This window comes from Schistocerca cancellata, chromosome 6 (genome assembly GCF_023864275.1).
Source record: "Schistocerca cancellata isolate TAMUIC-IGC-003103 chromosome 6, iqSchCanc2.1, whole genome shotgun sequence".
Taxonomy (NCBI): Eukaryota; Metazoa; Arthropoda; class Insecta; order Orthoptera; family Acrididae; genus Schistocerca; species Schistocerca cancellata.
Window position 1 is genome coordinate 334,499,944 of NC_064631.1, and position 19,145 is coordinate 334,519,088.

The following is a 19,145-nucleotide window of genomic DNA, read 5'->3' on the forward strand; positions in this document are numbered from 1 at the left end:
TTGCATGGGACATTCCATTTTGGAAATAATTGGGAATTCAATATTCTGAGGTCCACGGTTTCAAGAATACCAAATTTCATGTATTACTTCTCATCACAGACAACACTGTGGCCGAAGGGCTTCACTTAATGACCAAGAGCAGCAGTGTTTGCACAGGGCTAACAGACAAGCAACACTGTGTGAAGTGACTGTAGAAATCAATGTGAGCTGTAGAAATCAATGTGAGCTGTACAACATATCCGTTTGGACAGTGTGGTGAAATTTGGCATTAATGGGCTGTGGCAGCAGACGACTGATGTGAGTGCCTTTGCTAACAGTACGACATCACCTGCAGCCCTCTCCTGGGCTCGTGACCATTGATTGGACCTTAGATGACTGGAAAACTGTGGCCTGGTCAGATGAGTCCCAATTTCAGTTGGTAAGAGCTGATGGTAGGGTTAGAGTGTGGCGCAGACCCCAACGATGAGGCCATGGACCCAAGGCGCTGTGCAAGCTGGTGGTGGCTCCATGGAATTGACTGTGTCCTCTGTTCCGGCTGAACTGATCACTTGCTAGAAATGATTATGTTCAGCTACTTGGAAACCATTTGCAGCCAATCTTGGACTACATGTTAACAAAAAATAATGGAAGTTTTATGTATGAAAATGCGCCATGTCAGAACATTCTGAATAATTCAAGTGAAAGATTTGGCCACCCATATTGCCTGACAAGAATGTCATCGAACATTTGTGAGACATATAGAGAGGTAAGTTTGTGCACAAAGTCTTGCACTGGCAACACATTCACATTTACAGACGGCTACAGACGCAGCATGCCTCAATATTTCTGCAGGGGACTTTCAGTGACTTGAGTCCATGCCACGATGAGTTGCTGCATTATGCCATGCAAAAGGAGGTCCGACATGATATCAGGAGGCATCCCATGACTTTTTTCACCTCAGTGTGTATTATCATATATATTGGAGTTAAATCTACCAGTATGATTTATGACATTAGCCAAATTGTGTGTATCTTAGTGTCAATGTTTGTCGTGCTCCAAGCATTTTTGATCCAACTGATACTTCTTTTCCAGTGATAATGGTTGTAGTAATCAAAACTGATAGATAATAAAGTTGAATATGTACAGCTGATGGTTATAACAATGCTTTTAGTCAAATATTTAGTAAGTGTAGCAAGTTACCTACATAAAATAAGAACTGTTGTTTTTTGAAGCTGTGCATCAGAAATAGACTCAAACAATGCCTTTTACAAGCAGTGTACTGCCCTCAAGTACCAGCCACACCTCCTGTATTGCAGAACTGTTATAAGTATGCAGTGCTCTATAACAAGTTTTAAAGAGTGTTCATAACATTACAATGGAATATTTTATTAATTATCAAGGAAGAAGCCTCCCCAAAGATGGTGAAGATGGTGGATACTGCAATAGGGCAGTCAGTCACTGGGCAAATTTTAATACTGGCTAATTCTTCTGTGAAGCAGCTGCTACACAGCAACAAGCAAACATTAAAATGTTACCATAGCACACACATGTAGATCAAAGCAGGGGCACCTTGGTTGGCTTAATTGTTTTTCCTCTCTTTTTTCAGTTCAATGAATTTCATTCTGTAATTCAGTATTTGAATAACAAAACTCTCTCATATTCGCCAGCTCATGGAATTTTCTGCAGCTTATTAACCAGATAAGTGGTTTAGAATGTTGTCAGTGGCAGATAATGGAGGGAGATACTTCAACATAAAATGTTGTCATCTTGCTTTCCATGTAGTATTCTGGTCTCTCTGTTCATGGTTCAGTAGTTGTAATTAACTCTTGTCCTTTCACATAGTTAGTGAAGTGCCTGTTCATTACGTCGGTATCTGTCATTCAAATTGGAAAATTCAAACAAAATAACAAGGTGGAAGAGAATGTTGTGGTGGCTACTGCTCACATTATTGAAAGTCAAAGGCAAGGTTTGTGAGCAAAGCAAGTTCAACCTACGCCTCTAAAGATCCTCATAATAAACTGAGGCAAAATGAGTATCACAGACTATAAATTGCCTTTATTTGCTTGCAGAGTCAAAGTATCAAAACTTTTACATACACAGTTACATAAAAATATGGAGGATATTTTAATTATCATATTGGATGACATGGCACTTGCAGTCTGCAGATATTGATTTGAGTGAACACCTCACAATTAGTTAATGTGTAAAAATATAAATAATTATTTTTATCACAATTGTCAATGTTGCCGTTCTTGTCTCAGTCTGAACCTGGGCCGATGCAGCTCTGTTTGCTAGTCTGTCCTGTGCAAGCTTCTTCATCTCTGCAGAATTACTGTAATCTACATCTTTCTGAATCTGCTTACTGTAGTCAAGCCTTAGCCTCCTCCTAGAATCCCCCCCCCCCCCCCCCCACACACACACACACATTACCTTCATTATCAATTCAACAATTGCTTAATACTTGAGAATTTTGTTACGTCAATCAATCCCTTTACTTACACAAACATACACACAAAATCCTAGCTTTCCCAACCAACGGTTGCCTCGTCAGGAAAGAGGGAAGGAGAAGGAAAGACAAAAGGATATGGGTTTTAAGGGAGAGGGTAAGGAGTCATTCCAATCCCGGGAGCGGAAAGACTTACCTTAGGGGGAAAAAAGGACAGGTATACACTCGCGCACACACACACATATCCATCCACACATACACAGACACAAGCCTGCTTGTGTCTGTGTATGTGTGGATGGATATTTGTGTGTGTGCGAGTGTATACCTGTCCTTTTTTCCCCCTAAGGTAAGTCTTTCCGCTCCCGGGATTGGAATGACTCCTTACCCTCTCCCTTAAAACCCATATCCTTTTGTCTTTCCTTCTCCATCCCTCTTTCCTGACGAGGCAACCGTTGGCTGCGAAAGCTAGGATTTTGTGTGTATGTTTGTGTTTGTTTGTGTGTCTATCGACCTGCCAGCGCTTTTGTTTGGTAAGTCTCATCATCTTTCTTTTTAAATATATTTTTCCCACGTGGAATGTTTCCCTCTATTATATTAATCCCTTTACTTAGTTTTAGTTGAACTGTTTGTTGCCTACATTTCACTTCCGTACAGGCTTATACTCCAGAAAAATGCCTTCAGAAAAGCTTCCCTAATGTTTACATTTATATTTTATGTTAACAGTAGTCTCTTTTTCAGAAATGCTTTTCTTGTTATTGCCATTCTGCATGTTATAACTCCTCTACTTTGTCCACTGACACTTAATTTAATGTCCAAATAACAAAACTCTTCTACTATTTTTAATGTCTCGGTTCCTGAGCTAATTCTCACCCTTCTTTTACTTTGGTTGATATTCATCTAGATATTACAGTGTCACTGGCAAACCTCAAAGTTTTAATTTTGTCTACTGAACTATAATTCCATTTCCAAATTTCTTCTTTGTTTCCTTCACAACTTGTACAGTGTACAGATTGGCTAACATCATGAGTAGACTACAGCCTTTTCTCATGCCCTCCACAACTTCTACTTCCCTCTCATATCCTTTGAGTCATATGGTGGTAGCGGCTGGTGTGGCCACAGCCATACAGTAGATCTCCTGTGCCTATACTGTGTGGAAACCATGTGAAGTGCGAGGCAGAGGGTACTTCAATTGATTCTGTGTACATTTTGCAGATAACCTTTTGGTCCCTGTATTTGATCCCTGCAACCCTTAGGATTTCCCTCTTATCTTCATCTACTTCCTGTTTCTGAAAGTACTGATCCAAATTGGAGTAGTCTGCAAAAATTGGTGATTTATGTACAACTTGTTTATGGAACAAAATGTAAAATTATAATGGAGGATCAGTGACACCAATTGTTTTAAAATTGAGTGTGGAATGTGACAAGGTTGTAGAAATTAACCCCCTAAGATATTGATTTTTTTTCGAATTATGTTCCAAAAAATAGTATTTTTTTATTATTATAAAACTTTTATATTGAATGACATCACATCCAGACATATAAATGCAGCTCTTTAAAGTTCACAATAAAGAGCTGCAAATTTTTGGAGAGCACCATTAATAAAATTCCAAGTATACTCGTGCACTGGACTTTGACTGAATTATACTGAAACTTGAAGTCATTCTTTACTTTCTATGAATCTAGGAAGTAAAACCATTTATTTCACAATGGTTACCTGTGAACAGAAGTCTTTAAGGAGTTGGGTGGTGTATGATGGCTGTATTTATCTCGGACTACTGGTGAGCACTTGTCAGTCAGATGACGAACTGTTCTTTCAGTCTCTATTGGAGGAACATCATGTTCTTCTTCTTCATTCTTGGAGGACATGACAGGGGTTCCCAATGAAACTTCTGCAGTATGGGTGAAACAGCCTTGGCAACGTGTGGAGCCACCACACATCCTCCACAGAGTCCCGATCTCACTCCATATGATTTCCACATTTTTATAGCCCTGAAGATTAAAAAGATACTCCTCCCCCATGTGCCTTTTTTGAGCAGTGCATTTGGTCCTGACTTCATTTTTATAGATGACAATTCACAACTGCATTGAACAGCGCAGGTGGAGGAGCTCTCCATATGTGAGGATATTCAGCGAATGGACTGGCCTACCCGTTTCCCCGATTTAAATATCATTGAGCATGTGTGGGATGTGTTGGGGGGACGTATTGCAGCATGCCCACATGTCAATGACCATCCAACAGTTGTTAGCTAACTGGTGGAGAAGTGGGATACCCTGCCCCAAGAAATCCTTACCAACCTTGTGGCCATTATGGGAGCACATGGCAGTGCATGCATTGCTGTCCATGGTGATCACACGCCCTATTAAGAACCATGTCCTGCCTATTTTAATGTCTGGGGGCCATGATAAATAGTAGTGACTTCTGAGTAATTATTGTCTTTGAATAAAAGTTCATTTCCGTTTGTCTCATTGAGTAGTTCTTGTAGTTATCTTCTGTAGTATACTGCAACATTTCTTTTTGTATATGGTCCGAGTTCCATCAAGCAAAACATGTGAGCTAGTTTTGTCCTTAAGTTTTGCACACCAGTGTATTTTGAATGCTCATAAACTGTTTGTGTGCCATTTGTTTTCAAGGTAGTTTTAGTTGTATCTAATGTAATTAGAACTACACAAAAACTGATTTAAGACAATATTAGAACTTTTTCCTTCTTTTTGAAAAGCACACAGTCAATAAAAATGGGCATATGTTTAAAAGACAAAATTAATCTCATTGTCACCAGTGAGGACACATTATTGTATGGTCTAGTGTTGAAAATGTGTAATTTTTCACTGGATGCACCTACATTTCTAAAGACATTTGGATGTATTTAACCAGACTGTCCGTCTTCATCCATGTGAATTCACAAATAATATAGGCCTGGCTCAACTTGTGTGTCAGAAAGAGTCAGCTGGGTCTGAACCCTGTGCGCTGAGGTACTAGGTTCACAGGTCGGTGGCTCGATACTGTGTCATGTTAAGTAGTGTTCATCCAGGCAGACAACATCATGGTCAACAAGTAGAGGCAGTTTGATAACCCCAAGATGTTCTTCAGGAAACATGTCTTACATAGCACCAGACACCACTGCAGAACCCAGAGTGTAATGGCAGCATGGAGAAGTTGGGTACCATATTTCCCATGACAGGCATATAGTTGTTGATTCAACAGTGACTACAGCATTTATCACTGTTGTTTGTGAAGAAGTATAAACAAGGTCTAACCACTATCATCTGCAAGTGGTTGGGACGTCCTTGCAGTGCCGGTGCAGCATCTTTACATAACCCATTTCTGCATGATGCAATTTTTATGCTCTGCATTACTGCCCCCCCCCCCCCAACCCCTTCCTCCTCTACCTTCTTCTGCCTGTTTTCACTCAAGCTCCACTTCAGGTGCAAAGAGAAACAAAGCACAGTAAATTTGCAAATTTCCCCCCAATTTAGCAGAATATTATGGAATAATATTGTGAAATCGACATGGGATTCATTTGGTAACAGCTTTGCATCAGTATGCACACAAATGCTTTGTTCACTTAGTATCATGCACTACGCTTGCAGATTCATTGATGTGCTGCCTGTGGTGGTAAATCATAATTCCTTTAGCAGGTAATACCACAAGTCCAGTGAAGGAGAAAGCACACATTGTTATGGCTGTGTGTAGAATCTTTCTTCAGCCCTGGTGTAAATTCAGTAACAAACATTTCATACTAATATGAATGTATTGTAAAGCTATGAACCATTCAATGTTTTGTTCTAGCGACCAGTAACTATTCTTTTTGGTTTACTCTTCAGTGTTTGTAGATTACTCAAGAATACCCACTGTCCTATAATAATTTTAGAAGTGTTGCTTTCGTGTTCTTCTAGTTTCTTGACTTCCTAAGGCTTCAGCATAAACTTTAATCTTTTTGCAAATGTGAAAAATGTCTGATGTTGGTGGGCACATCCTGTTCTAACAAGGAAGCAATTTGCTAGCCATTCACAATATAATACACAAGGAGTCTTGAGCTCTTGTGACCTTTGAATTATATGTGGCTACCGCATATGTTAGAAGTGTATGTTAACTATTATGCTAACTATTTCCGTAGTGATTCCGCATTTCCTTTACTATCATGTATGCTAATTCTGTACGTCCCTTGAGAGCTGGGTGTAGAGAACTAGCCCACTATTTCATAAATTGGGGATCTTAATGAGCTGACGCAATTAGATAATTCATTCTGAAAAAAGATTGGTGCCCAGTTCCACAGTGAGGGTGTTACAGCTGTTTGTGCTATAGTTTTGGCACATTGAAATCTAGTTGGCACTGTGATTTGTGCCATGCTTCTGTTTCCATAAACAGAATTCCTTTGTCATTGACAAACTGCACTTTTGGTGTGAACTGTTGACATTCTACTGCATGTTTTGACTCGGCCCATCTCTGTTGCCTTGTGCATATCCAGGCCATTGTGTCACATCATAATCAAACCTGCTGACAGGCAGTGTGACTGGATGCGTCTTTGCACCAGCTGCCATTTGAATGTTGCATGGTTGGTAATTACTCAGTGTACTAATCCAGTCAGATAACACTGGAAGTACCATAGGTCAGATTTAGATTGTCTATCTGTAGTGTATAATATTCTTCACCTCTGTTAAGTTGCCATGAAGTATAAGCTAGCAAATACACTTGGTCCATCTGTTTCCTGGCTTAAGACACATTTCCCTCACCTTTTGTTGTCCAGTGAAATGTATCTCCTTTCCTCTACAAGTCCACAACTGGCTTGACAATTTTACAGCTTCTAATAGATGGAGATCTGGTCAAATTCCATCCCAGTTGATGATGTGCGAGTATCAAACTACTAGTGTGGAGCGACAGGTTTTGAGACTCAGTGTGAGGCATTTTAAGATGTTGCACATCTGTACTTCACATCTGTCAGTGTCCTTAGAGAGCAAATGTAAGGACTCCAGAAAATAAACTACACATTTGGTCCCATGCTAGACCATTGTGCAACAAGAGTGGCACATTGTCAGAAGAGTGTACACGTGCTGGGTTTTTGCTGTGGTATGGACAACAGGTGCATAAGAGTGAGTGATTAAAACGGTGCAACAGGTGAAAACATACTCCAAAGTATGATTCTTGGCAAAATGTGTAAATCACACGCAGATTCATCATGAAATTTTGAAGGTATATGGACCAAATTTAGAGTCACACTCAGCCATACTGAAATGGTGCCAATAATTTGATCAGATCACACAGATGCTGATTGGAAAGTCCAGATCATGAACCATGTGATTTCGTTTTTTTTCCCCCCAAGCTGAAAATACGTTGGGGCAAGGGAGATTGTCCAATGATCCGTATGTTCACACAGTGGTTCTCAAGTAGTCCTGTGACCAAGAAACAGATTTCTGACGTTGAGGAACTGAACAGTTCGTAAAACATTCCAGCCATTGTTCACAGAGACTTTGTGATTATGTTGAAAAATAGTAGTTTCATGTATCTGTGTCTCTTTGGAGTGTAGTGCAGCATTAAATGAAAGTTATATGGTCTGCCATAATAATGTTTAACTTACTTTTTGAAATCTCCTTGTATATCATTCAGATTCATACACTCTGTGTTGTCCATGCATTAGTATGGTTAAAATGTTCACACATCAGATGTAACTGATGCGTTCATTTTTTAATCCAAAGGGCATTCTGTAGTACTCAAAGTCCTGAAGTGATAGTAAATGTAGTTAATGGATGATTTTATTTGCATCTCAAGCCAATGATATCCACTGTATAAATTCATGATAGTAAAATACAAGCACTGCCCATATTGTCTAGGATCTCTGAAACCTCAGGTGTGTCTAAACAGCCCACTGGGTAAACTACACACTGGCACAAGTGCATGCAGTCACAAAGAATCAGTTTGTATTGGCTCCAGTCACACATTTCTTGGGTGAAGCCAACTGGTTTGCATTTTCCTCTATAATGCAATTACATGCAATTTAATGATATCTTTCATTACTGATTTAAAGTGATGAGAAAAGCAATAGGATTTCCAATAAAGGAGTAGCTAGTTTACAGTCACAGTTCAGTGATGCGTAAATGGAAGGCCTATCAAATTAGACCATTCAGAATGCTCCACTAATAGCATTAGAAAATTTCCTTCCTCTGTTTTCATGTTAGAAATGTGATAATGTGTCTTTAATTGTGATGGCATTGACAGGTTTTCCCAGTTGACTGCTTCAAGAGAGCTTCTCTCTCCTCCAATTATCTTTTATTACTCCCAGATTGACTTCCAGGATACCCTGAGATAAAAGTATCAACACTGATGGTTGCCATAAAATCATTATCGTCATAAGCATATGATCCGTTGCATCACACATAAGACCATCCACCTAATCCATATTCCCATTTTATGACAATAATTTTTCAACATATAATTTGTTGTTATATCCGAGCAACTGAAATACGTCACTTGACAGCTTGTGTGTAGTTGGCTGTACTGCGACTGCAAGGTTTCAGTAGTTGCCACTGCACACGCCTACAGCTGATAGATCTTAAAGTATGTTTTGTAAATGTAAGCTACAATCAATGTGTATATAAGCCATTGCATAATAATGTATACATGTATGAATTTTTTTCTAACAGTGGAGAGAGCAACAATGGAGAAAAAGTGTTTGATAGTATATAAAACTGTGAAATAAAAACAATCCCCAAAGTTAATGACAATATGTACGAGAAGTTGCCACAAATTGTTACTATAATAGCTGCATATAAAACATCATACAATAATGTAAACGTGAGCATACTAAATAACACACTGTCCACAATCGTATAACTAAATAAAAGAAGATGCACAGCCTACTCAATTGCAGAGAGAAAGAAATAATTCTGTATACATTTACAACCACCAATTTACGATGTCAGTGGCGCAATTACGTGCAGTTCTCTTTCACCATCATTGAAATTGGCACCAAAATCATTGTCAGCACCATTAAGAGAAATCGTCAATTGTTCATTCTCATGTATAATTCTGCCTATAGTCTGTGCTTCTCTGATAAGCTTACCAACATAGTCTGCTTTCTTCTTCTAAGGCGTGGTGTCTACAGTAGCAAGACCTTCATGTATCAGTCTTTCCATTAGTTTTGTTATAAAAGATTTGTGGCATAGTCCTATCAATTCAGGCAGGCTAGGAAAAAATCTTACCTTCACAGTCTCGGATATTATTGAATTTAGCCTATGTTAAAATGAAGGACTAAGTAAGGAACATATATTTTTTTGTTTTCTCCAAAAAAAATTCTTCTCCAAGATGCAGCCCTCAAAAGATGACACTGCGCACACTGTCTTGAAGATGCAAATTTTGGAAAAAAATTTAAAATCTCTGGACCAGTTCTAGATATTTTATTTATTTATTTATTTTTAATTTGGAAGATAATTGATTTATGATAACAAATAAATCCTCCATTTGGACTTATCTGTCAAAGTTCTTTTACTATAGCATTCCTGAACTTTTTTTATAATTTAAGGAGAAAAATTTTTTTTTTTTAAATGCCAATCCATTAAATTTTGATTTTTTTTCCTGTTGATTATTATCACATAGTTCTACATTCCCTGAAAAGGAGAGCTCCCACTGTTAGGTTGAACAGGTTTTATAAACTATTGAAATTTTTGCCATACATAAAGCCTGTTCTATTACCACATTATCACATAACAGGCTCATAAAAATCAAAACCTAGCCTTATTGAAGATAATTTTAGTTTTGAAAGATGAGTAAGAGAGTCATTCTTCAAGCGTTTTAAATGGTTCCAAAATGTGAGTGAAAGTTCCAAAAATTTGAAGGTTTCAATTTATACAACTTGTGTGCACTCTGTTTTGTACTGAAATTAACCTTTCTATTCTATGAACTAAAAATGTGTTCCACTGCTCCAGTATCTTCCTTTGATATAGAGTGACGCTTTCCTGTTGAACCAATAGGAACTGGAGCACATACAATCTTCAAAACATTGTGAACAGGAAGTGAACACTGATGTCGTTGTTGCTGTCCTTCAGCTGCAAACCTATGTCCAGCAGCTAGTCCATGTGGTAGCATAAAGTTCACTACAATTTCATTTAACTCATAACCGGTGTCTATAATCTCTGCAATGCACCATTCACAGTCATACAAACATGCCACAAACATCCCCCTTCTCAGTTTGTGAATCTGAATATCATCCTGCTTTTTCTGAGGTGTTGGCCGAACGAACGAAATTTCTTCTTGCTCTTTAAAGTGCGTGCAATATGAGTTCGCCCATCACTTTGGGTCCAAAAATTTGTCTTCTGAATTCCTTTCACAGGAGTAGTTTGTTTGGACCATTCTTCTTTTTTCTGCTCATGGAATTCTTCAATTTCCTCTTTGGACAAAATAATGAGGGCTGTGGATGTGTAAGATTTCATGACAATCATAAAACGCTCAGCATTCTGAATCGCAACTGTATTTGGTCTGGAAAGATTACGTTATGTAGCATGGTGCTTCAGCAGACCTACACCATCACAAGGCCCCTTCCCGTGACCAGTGTCACGGTATTCCCATTCAGTTGGCACAAGTGACATATTCAATTCATACAGCTGGTAACAATTTTTAAAATGACTAGGAGTACAATCACAAATAATGATGATCTTCTCAGCCCCTGTTTACAGTTGAAGAATTTTGTGCATTGCTAGCAAAGCATGTGCTGAGTCATGTCCTGTGTCATCATTTATAACTGCAACACTTATGGTCTTGTTTTGAAAATATGTCACTCCTGTAAAAATTGAAACCTGATCATTACTCCAATGACACCCTTGTACTTCTTGTCGGAGAATTGCAGACTATTTCTCAGCAAAATCACAGTGAAGCACTAAACATAGTTCTTCAGCCTGTACACACCCTTTCACTTCTGCAGCATGGTGGTGCTGCAATTTTTTCAGATGCTGGTGTGTTACTGCTTTCACTGGCCATTTACCAAGTTCATCAATGAAACTGTCAAAGGCAACAGTTTTCTTAATTAGTTTATTTTCCTCTCATGTTGCATATGTAATTTGTGCAGAGTTATCTGCTACGTCTTCCAGGCCAAATATCTGTAAAGGCAGTCCTCCCTTTCCAAGGCAGTCACCACATTCTTGAAACAAACAAGTCTGTCGCTTTATGTCACGGGCTACTAATGACTTCACCTGCCCAACCAAGGTGTCACATGTCACATGCTCCAGTAATTTCTTCAAAGTTACCACACAAAGTTCAAAATTCGTGCAGTACACACATAAACAGACATCTCTAGGTAGGTGTGGAACTACCCACTTAGGTCGTAGTGCATAAGATTTTGATCTTATGTGAAGTTGTGCAGTTGATCTTATAAATTGCGAAAGTTTCTGTAATACTGCGAGTCATGCACCTCTTCACTTTCACAACTTTTTTGTCCTTCAGCTATTACAGTTAAAGTGTCCTTTTTTGTTGGCACTCTGGCGAGAACAGTCCCATTTACCTTCCAGATAAAATGACTGCACTAGTTGCTTCTACAGGATAACCATAATAGGGACTGGTCTTCCAAAGATTCCTTTTGCAGACCTCACATTTCTTAATTTGTCTACGATGTACTTTGATACTGATGGAAAGTGGTTCAAAATTGTTTTCTTTGAAAATGTCTCAGAAATAATAGTTAAAACTTGCACCTTTTCACTGTAGGATGCACAGTTTTTAACAACTGGATTGATATTTGTGAAAAATTACTGGCAAGAGGTGCAAGGGTGTTTTGGCTCATTTTCTTCTGAAAATGGAATATCTACTTTGAAGAGTGTGGTCAGTTTTGCTGTAGTATATTCATCCATAGCTTTAGGGAGGCTTCACCTTGTTCAGATACTATCATTATCATTATACTCTGTCAAAACATTTAGAACACAAAAAGTCGTCACTGTAAACATCTTCATTTTGAAACAGTCTTCAGATGAGAGCACTTATTCTCAACCTGAACAAAGTCTGTTTTTTTGTTTTCTTAAATGTTACTCTTTTATGGATATGCAAACAGTCCTTTTACAAAACACACTGAACCTGTGTCAACTGGCAGCTTCCTCACAAAAACACAGAACTCACTACATGGTATCAGATTTCTGAGAAGCCTCTTCAGTAAACAAATTAGCACTGAACAAAAACAATACGGAAACATGCAATGAACAACCACGACAAAGAAACTGACAAGAAACTGCAACAAAGTGTAAGTAATATCTGCAACAATGAAAGTAAAAAGAAATAACTGCAACAAAAAAGTGATAAGAAATAACTGCATTAAAGACAATAGAAATAAACATTGTAACAAAGAAATTAGTAAGAAACATCTTCAGTGAAGACATACGTTACCCTTGAAAGTAAAAAAAAAAATATATATATATTTTTTAAAATAAAACCTGTCCAACTTAAAAGTGGAGCTCTCATTTACAGAGAATATAGTACTACATGGTACTAATCAACAGAAAAAAATCTAACTTTTCTGGATTGGCATTTTTGAAAAAAAAATGTTTTTCCTGTAAATTGTATAAAAAAAATTCAAAAGGCAACAGTAAAAGAACTTTGACAGATACCATTGTAATCATAAAGCAATTATCTTTCAAATAAAAAAAACTCTAACAAAATATCTAGTACTGTTAACAGACATACAGCATTTTAAAAAAAATTTCCGAAATTCCCATCTTCAAAATGGTGTTCACAGTGTCCTCTTTGGAGGCCTGTATCTTGGGATAGGAATTTTTTTTGGAGAAAACAAGAAAATACATATTTCTTACTTACTCCTAAATTTTAACATATGCTAAATTCAATAACATCCGATACTATGAAAGTAACCCCCCTGCCTGAAGTGATACGGATTATGATTATGCCTTAGGCTTATTTTGTTTTACAAGTGAATATAACAGCAGCTTCGTTATGCTCATGTCTGCAGCAGTGCCTCTCATCTGCAACCACTGCACAGAATTTCTTTGAGGTCACTAGTTCGAGTTTTGCTAATATCACAGAATGGTAAGATGCATTATTCATTACAAACACTTTTGTAACACTAAGCTGTTTTAAACCACTGCAGAAATCATGGGTGGTCCGTACCGTCATGGCAGTCACCGGTTTTTCTCGATTGAAAAGCTTAAGGGGCTCCGGAACGCCCTATACTTGCAATGTTAAAATAACGCTTATAAATTACATCTTTCCTCACAAAGTATTTGAGGTAGGAAGTTGAACTTTTTACAGATTATTTATTGGAATATGGGCTACAACTTAACACAAGGATTTTACAAAATTTTAGTTCAGTTATTAAAGATCTTTTTTTTTTTTTTTTCAATTGTAATGAAAATTCACAACATTTTTTTGCAATTTTTTATTTATATATTCAAAAATATACAGTTTTTTGGAAAAAGGCTGTGTTAAATTATGCAGAAGGTACTGTGTAACATTTACTGAAAGTTTGAAACAAATATGTTTGGAAGATCCTTAGAAAACATGTAATTAGTATGAGAAAATAAAAGTTTTGGGAATCGAGCGACAAAGATTGGATTAACTTTTTAGTGCATTCCAGGTCCATAGGATGGATTATCTTCATCCTCTGCAAACTCCTCCTCCAGCTTCCTCTTGTTCCTCCTCCTGTTTACTCTTGCTTGTCTTTCTAGACTCTTTACAGCCCTGTCTGCAGCCCGAAGGCGTTCCTTGTCTAAAGCAAGCATCGCTCGTACCATGTTAGAACTTATCTTCATTCCCATATTTCTAAATACCTTGCACCTTACAATGTTGCCATCATTGGAAGTCGCAACAGCATCATACACACCAAAGTAAAGTGTTTCTATTCCAACAAATACAGTCTTGGGGATTCTCGACCATATAACACTATTTACACTTTCATTGAGGTTTTGAGTTTTTCCGTGAATACACTTTTTCAACAGTTCAGGTGCTGCTAAGTCTCTGAAAATAGGTTTTATCACCTCCATTATTGCATGAGGCAGACTATGCTTATGAGTGTACACTTCACCAGTTAGCAATCCTTTGTTATATTTACACCAACTGTCTTCTTCTTTGGGACACAAGCTATGTTGGGGATTTTCATCGGTTGAAGAAGTATGAAAAAAAAGAGCCCAAACAGCCTTCTTCATTTCGTCGACACTTTGTGTATTTTGCCTAATAGCCATTCCATAATAGTTCTGTATTTTGTCAATTACACTGTCAGTTAACCTTCCCTTCCCATCCAACCCTTTACCATCACTGAGTTTTTGTTTTTTGTACGAAGCTTTCAGTCGCCGAAGTCTTGTTCCCATTCGCTTCTGTATGTGTCCAATACACTCAAATTTCTGCACTACAACATCATCACCATAGGGCTTCAGTCCTTGAACATGTTTGAAACTTTTAGAATAACCGTCACCAAGGTAATTAACATATCGCACAGCGCCACAGTGGGTCAAGCCCATGTAGAACACATTTCAAAAAAAATTTAAAAATAGTTGTAGTCTTCGGAATTGAATAAATTATATATCTATTAAAAGGTAATAGTCTGCAGATTCAGAAAACGCAAAAAAGTAAAAATTGAACTTTTCATGATTTTGAGCCTTTCCGGAGCCCCTTAAAGTCCTTCATGCACAAAACGATTTGAAAAACTTGAATGAGCCACAATTAATTGGGATCCTCTTCCTGTTGGCTGATGACTGCTGCTATTCAGAGTATCGTCTGTCCAACATTTATCAGCTGCTTCTCCAGCATTGTCCCACATTTCATATAACTGTGTAATTGAATGTATATCCTTTTTCTGCAATTTTATTTAAGGAAACATTATGAGATGCAACAACACGAGCTTTTTTGAGCAACAGTTTTTGCCTGTTTAACTGTTTGAAATGGAAGCCAATACTTTTTAACACATTTTTAATTGATGTTTTCATACCCGAGAAAAGTTCACATTCTTTTAAAGAAATTAGAAATTTGCTTTTGTTGGTTGATCTTTCCTATTATAATATCCAAACGTACCAATAAACTGCATCGGTTTGGTAATCAAAATTTGTAACTGAATGAGGCTGCTTTTTTTTTATCCAGTAGTCCTTAAAAATACAGTTTTATCCACAAGGGTATTTGCTCCACACGGTTTACTTCAAAATCTTGCAAGTCTTGAAGTAGCACCCCTTTCCTTGTAACAGTTCTTTGACTGAATCCTGGAGTTTTCAAGGTAAATTCTAAAATTTTTATCAGCAGGTATCGATACATGCCCATGAACAGAAACAAATTCTTTTTCTAGCTCATAAAACTTATACATTGTTCATAGCATTTCCAAAGCCGGATTATTTAATGGTACTCTACAACGCAACAAGTTGTCACTTGGTGAACAATGTCATTTTTGTGACATTCTTCAGTAAACAGAAACTGTAGTCTAGGTAGTAACACAGCATAACTATATAGAAGCAGGTAGTCGCACATTAACACACAATGTTTACACAGAAGCTGGCAACATGGTAGTGCCGGTGCTGGAACCAGCCTTTGTTGCTGTGTTGTAATTAGTTCAGAAGACGCAGCACCTCGAGTTCCTTGTTTGTTCGTCAATCATACTTCCCATTTTACATCGCTTGTAGAGTGATTTGAAGCAACACGTTTCAGTGGCCCAGGTACAGGTAGTGCCATCCACCCATAGTATTTATCCTATTCTTTTTAGAATCCAATCATGGAAATTGGGCCTAAATGACCATATATGTGGATTATTTGGCTCCCCATTGTCTCTGGTAGCACTTTTTGACACTTTGCTAATTTTGGCCACATAACCCTCAATCTCCACAGTATGCCACATGGTCAGTTATGACATAGTGTGCCCATAGAAACTCTCTGGAGAATTCCCTTCTGCAAGTTTATAAATCTTCTAATGCTGAACTTATTATGGACTTACTGGTACTTCCAATTGCATACAATTTGCATTGTGGTAGACCCTTACAATCAGCTCCATGTATTCTATGACAAAGTATGGGCACTTATGATCCTGTGTTCAAGAACAATTTACATTCTTGCCCTTTAGTAAACAGAACTATGCTGCCCCTTTAGTAATACAGATTTTGCTGCTGTAGTTCGCGGTGAGCAGTGGTAGCTAAATTTATGGGTAGTACTGGCCTGAGTGCCAGTTTAGAAAAATGTGTGATCACAAGCTGCTCTAAGATTGTAGCAGAAAGAGTGCTTAAACTAGACTGCAGTGTGTACTAAAGACATTGTCGATATGCTGCTGCCGGCAGTGAAAAGTGTTCGTATTGTTGAACGTTTCCCCCACCGTGCAGGAACAGCTGATGACATCACAATAAATCATTGTCCCTTGTTATGCAAAACAACGCTCGTTAAGTGAGAGTCATTTTTTTAATAATTTGTTTTCCTCATCATGCAAATTGCATGTTTCAGGGAGGTGCTCGTTAAGTGAAGTTCCACTGTACTGTGTTCCCTCTGTGTGTGACTTGTGTACTTACATCTGTTGCATACTCTTTCTTCACCTGGAATGCTTTACAGCTTTGATTTCTGCCAAAGCTGGAGTGGTGAATTTGTGACCTGTAGTATCTTTGGGAATTCAGATCTTACTGTGTGGGACAAGTCTGCTGGTAGGCCTTAAAAGGAAAAGTCAAGAACTCCTTGTCCTGATTCATGCTTGATAGCCGTGCTTAACATTTTCAGCACTGTTAGAGTTTCCTGGCATCATATAGAAATTGTGTGATCCCTGTAATGTTCCTTAACTCCACCTTATAGTACCGACATTTGCTTTTAGATCTGTAATACTGTTACAGCCCTTCATGTAACTGTAACAGTAACTTTTGTCCATGAGAGATGAGGAACATCCACACATCACCTGCTAGGTTAAAAGGAACCATGCACTTGAGCTAATCATTGCTCCAATGCAGCTGCCAGTTTCAGATTAAAGAAAAAAATATAAACTTGCTCCCAGGCTTAAGTTAAATATGTAACTACTAAAGTTACGGCCTCCCCACAATGCTGATACAGCTGTTCAGTTACCTCAGTATAACTCAGTTTTGCATGGTGCAATACTTATCCTCTGGGGCACTTCAAAGTATTGGATGGACTACCTTTACTCAAGCAGGAAGTAATCATTTTTTTAAAATTATTATCTATGTATCAAAAAATAATGAAGTATAAAAAGCATTTGGAACTGATGATGAAATTTGTTTTTTGTATATATTTCCAAAATGAAATTGCCTGTGTGTGTGTTTTTTTTAAAGACAGAAAATTGTCATACCTATGAAACAAGCTGCGACATTGTCGCGAAAAACAGTGACCTGTATATGTAATAAGTTTCCTTTAATTTACGTCTATTGTCACAAACTTTTTGTTAACAAAAAGTTTGTGACCATAGACGTAAATTAAAGGAAACTTATCTATGAAAAGTTGTACTGTTGTATTATTTCAAAATTCTATGTGGTATTCAGTTTTTAAGAAAAGCTTCTCTTTCAGGTTGTGCTTGTTACCGATGGCAGCCCTGGTGTAGGACCATTGTCCTTGAAGCATTCACTGAGCACTTTGGGACAACGAGATTTTGCTACACCGTTCCCGTTGCCGTTTTCGTTTCCATGTAAACTGAGTGTCATGTGCATTGCTCCGCCTGATGATCCATCATTACAGTTAGGCCTTCCTCTGTATAGTCGTCTTGTTGAATTGGCAGGCCTTGATAGCTGTGTTCATGTACCTGAAGCAGCACTTACTATCTCTTCAGTTCAGGCAATGTTCCAGAAACTGGCAGAGGCAAATTTTGCATCCTTTCAGGGCACACTGAAGTGTGGCAATTTGGGTTCCCGCATTATTCTCTCACCTGCCCCTCAGGTATGACATAATCTTACATTAAGTAGGTCGACATTGATCATTATTTTTATCTTGTGTATATACACAAAAGTATTAGTAAAGCAAACTTAAACTATAAGAAATGTGCAGCTCAAATCCTTATTATAGTTATAATGAAAACAATAATGTCTATTGTGAAATGCAGATAAAAATTGTCAATAGTTTGGACAGCAGCTTCTGGAGATATTGATTTTCAGTATAATATTAATTGTACTAATAACTTACCGTATGAATTACTGGACATGGAGATCAGAGTACAAAAAAGACCATGAATATTAAAATCATGGAATTGCAAGCCAAATATAGTCACACTCTTCTTTCATTATTGATGTAGGCTTTGATTTTGTGTTACAGTTATATAAGTTGAAGACACTCACTCATGTATTTATGGCAGTGTTGTAAAAACTGAGATGGTTGATCGGAGACCGTGATCAACCCAGAGTAAATAATTAAATGAATGTGTGAGAAATGCAGAGAAAAATTTTAGCCTAGGAAAAGAGTGACAGAAGATTTTCGAAGAGTACAGAAGCATGAGCGTAACAGCTGTAACACTGACCATGCAAAAAATGAGAGCCGATGTAAAAAAACAAATAATTGCTTGAAAATATTTTTGTTAACCAGATGGATAATGAAAAGCTTTACTACTTTGTAGCTTCAGCTCACAGAGTGATAAAATTGTCTGTTATTGCAGCACTGTGTAACTACACTGAAAAATTTTATATGTCACTACCATAGAATGCACCTGTAACATGTCAAAAAGACACTTCAGTCTTGAACTCATCGTGACTGAAAGTTTTGCCTTTTTTGTTGGTTGCATTTGAGGTTATAAAAGATATGGAGATACCAGTTGTAAATTCTGAACTGCGTAGGGGATTGTTTGACACTTTTCAC

General features: G+C 37.7%; 1 protein-coding gene across 5 annotated transcripts in view; it reads left to right on the top strand.

Moving 5' to 3' along the window:
* Window positions 1–19,145, top strand: part of LOC126190652 (integrator complex subunit 14) — a 72,439-nt gene that overhangs the window by 48,891 nt on the left and 4,403 nt on the right. For all 5 annotated transcript variants that reach the window (XM_049931074.1, XM_049931073.1, XM_049931077.1 and 2 more), the window contains one exon: window positions 17,871–18,236. In XM_049931074.1, the coding sequence (XP_049787031.1) occupies window positions 17,871–18,236 (366 nt within the window). The remainder of the gene's footprint in view (window positions 1–17,870; window positions 18,237–19,145) is intronic.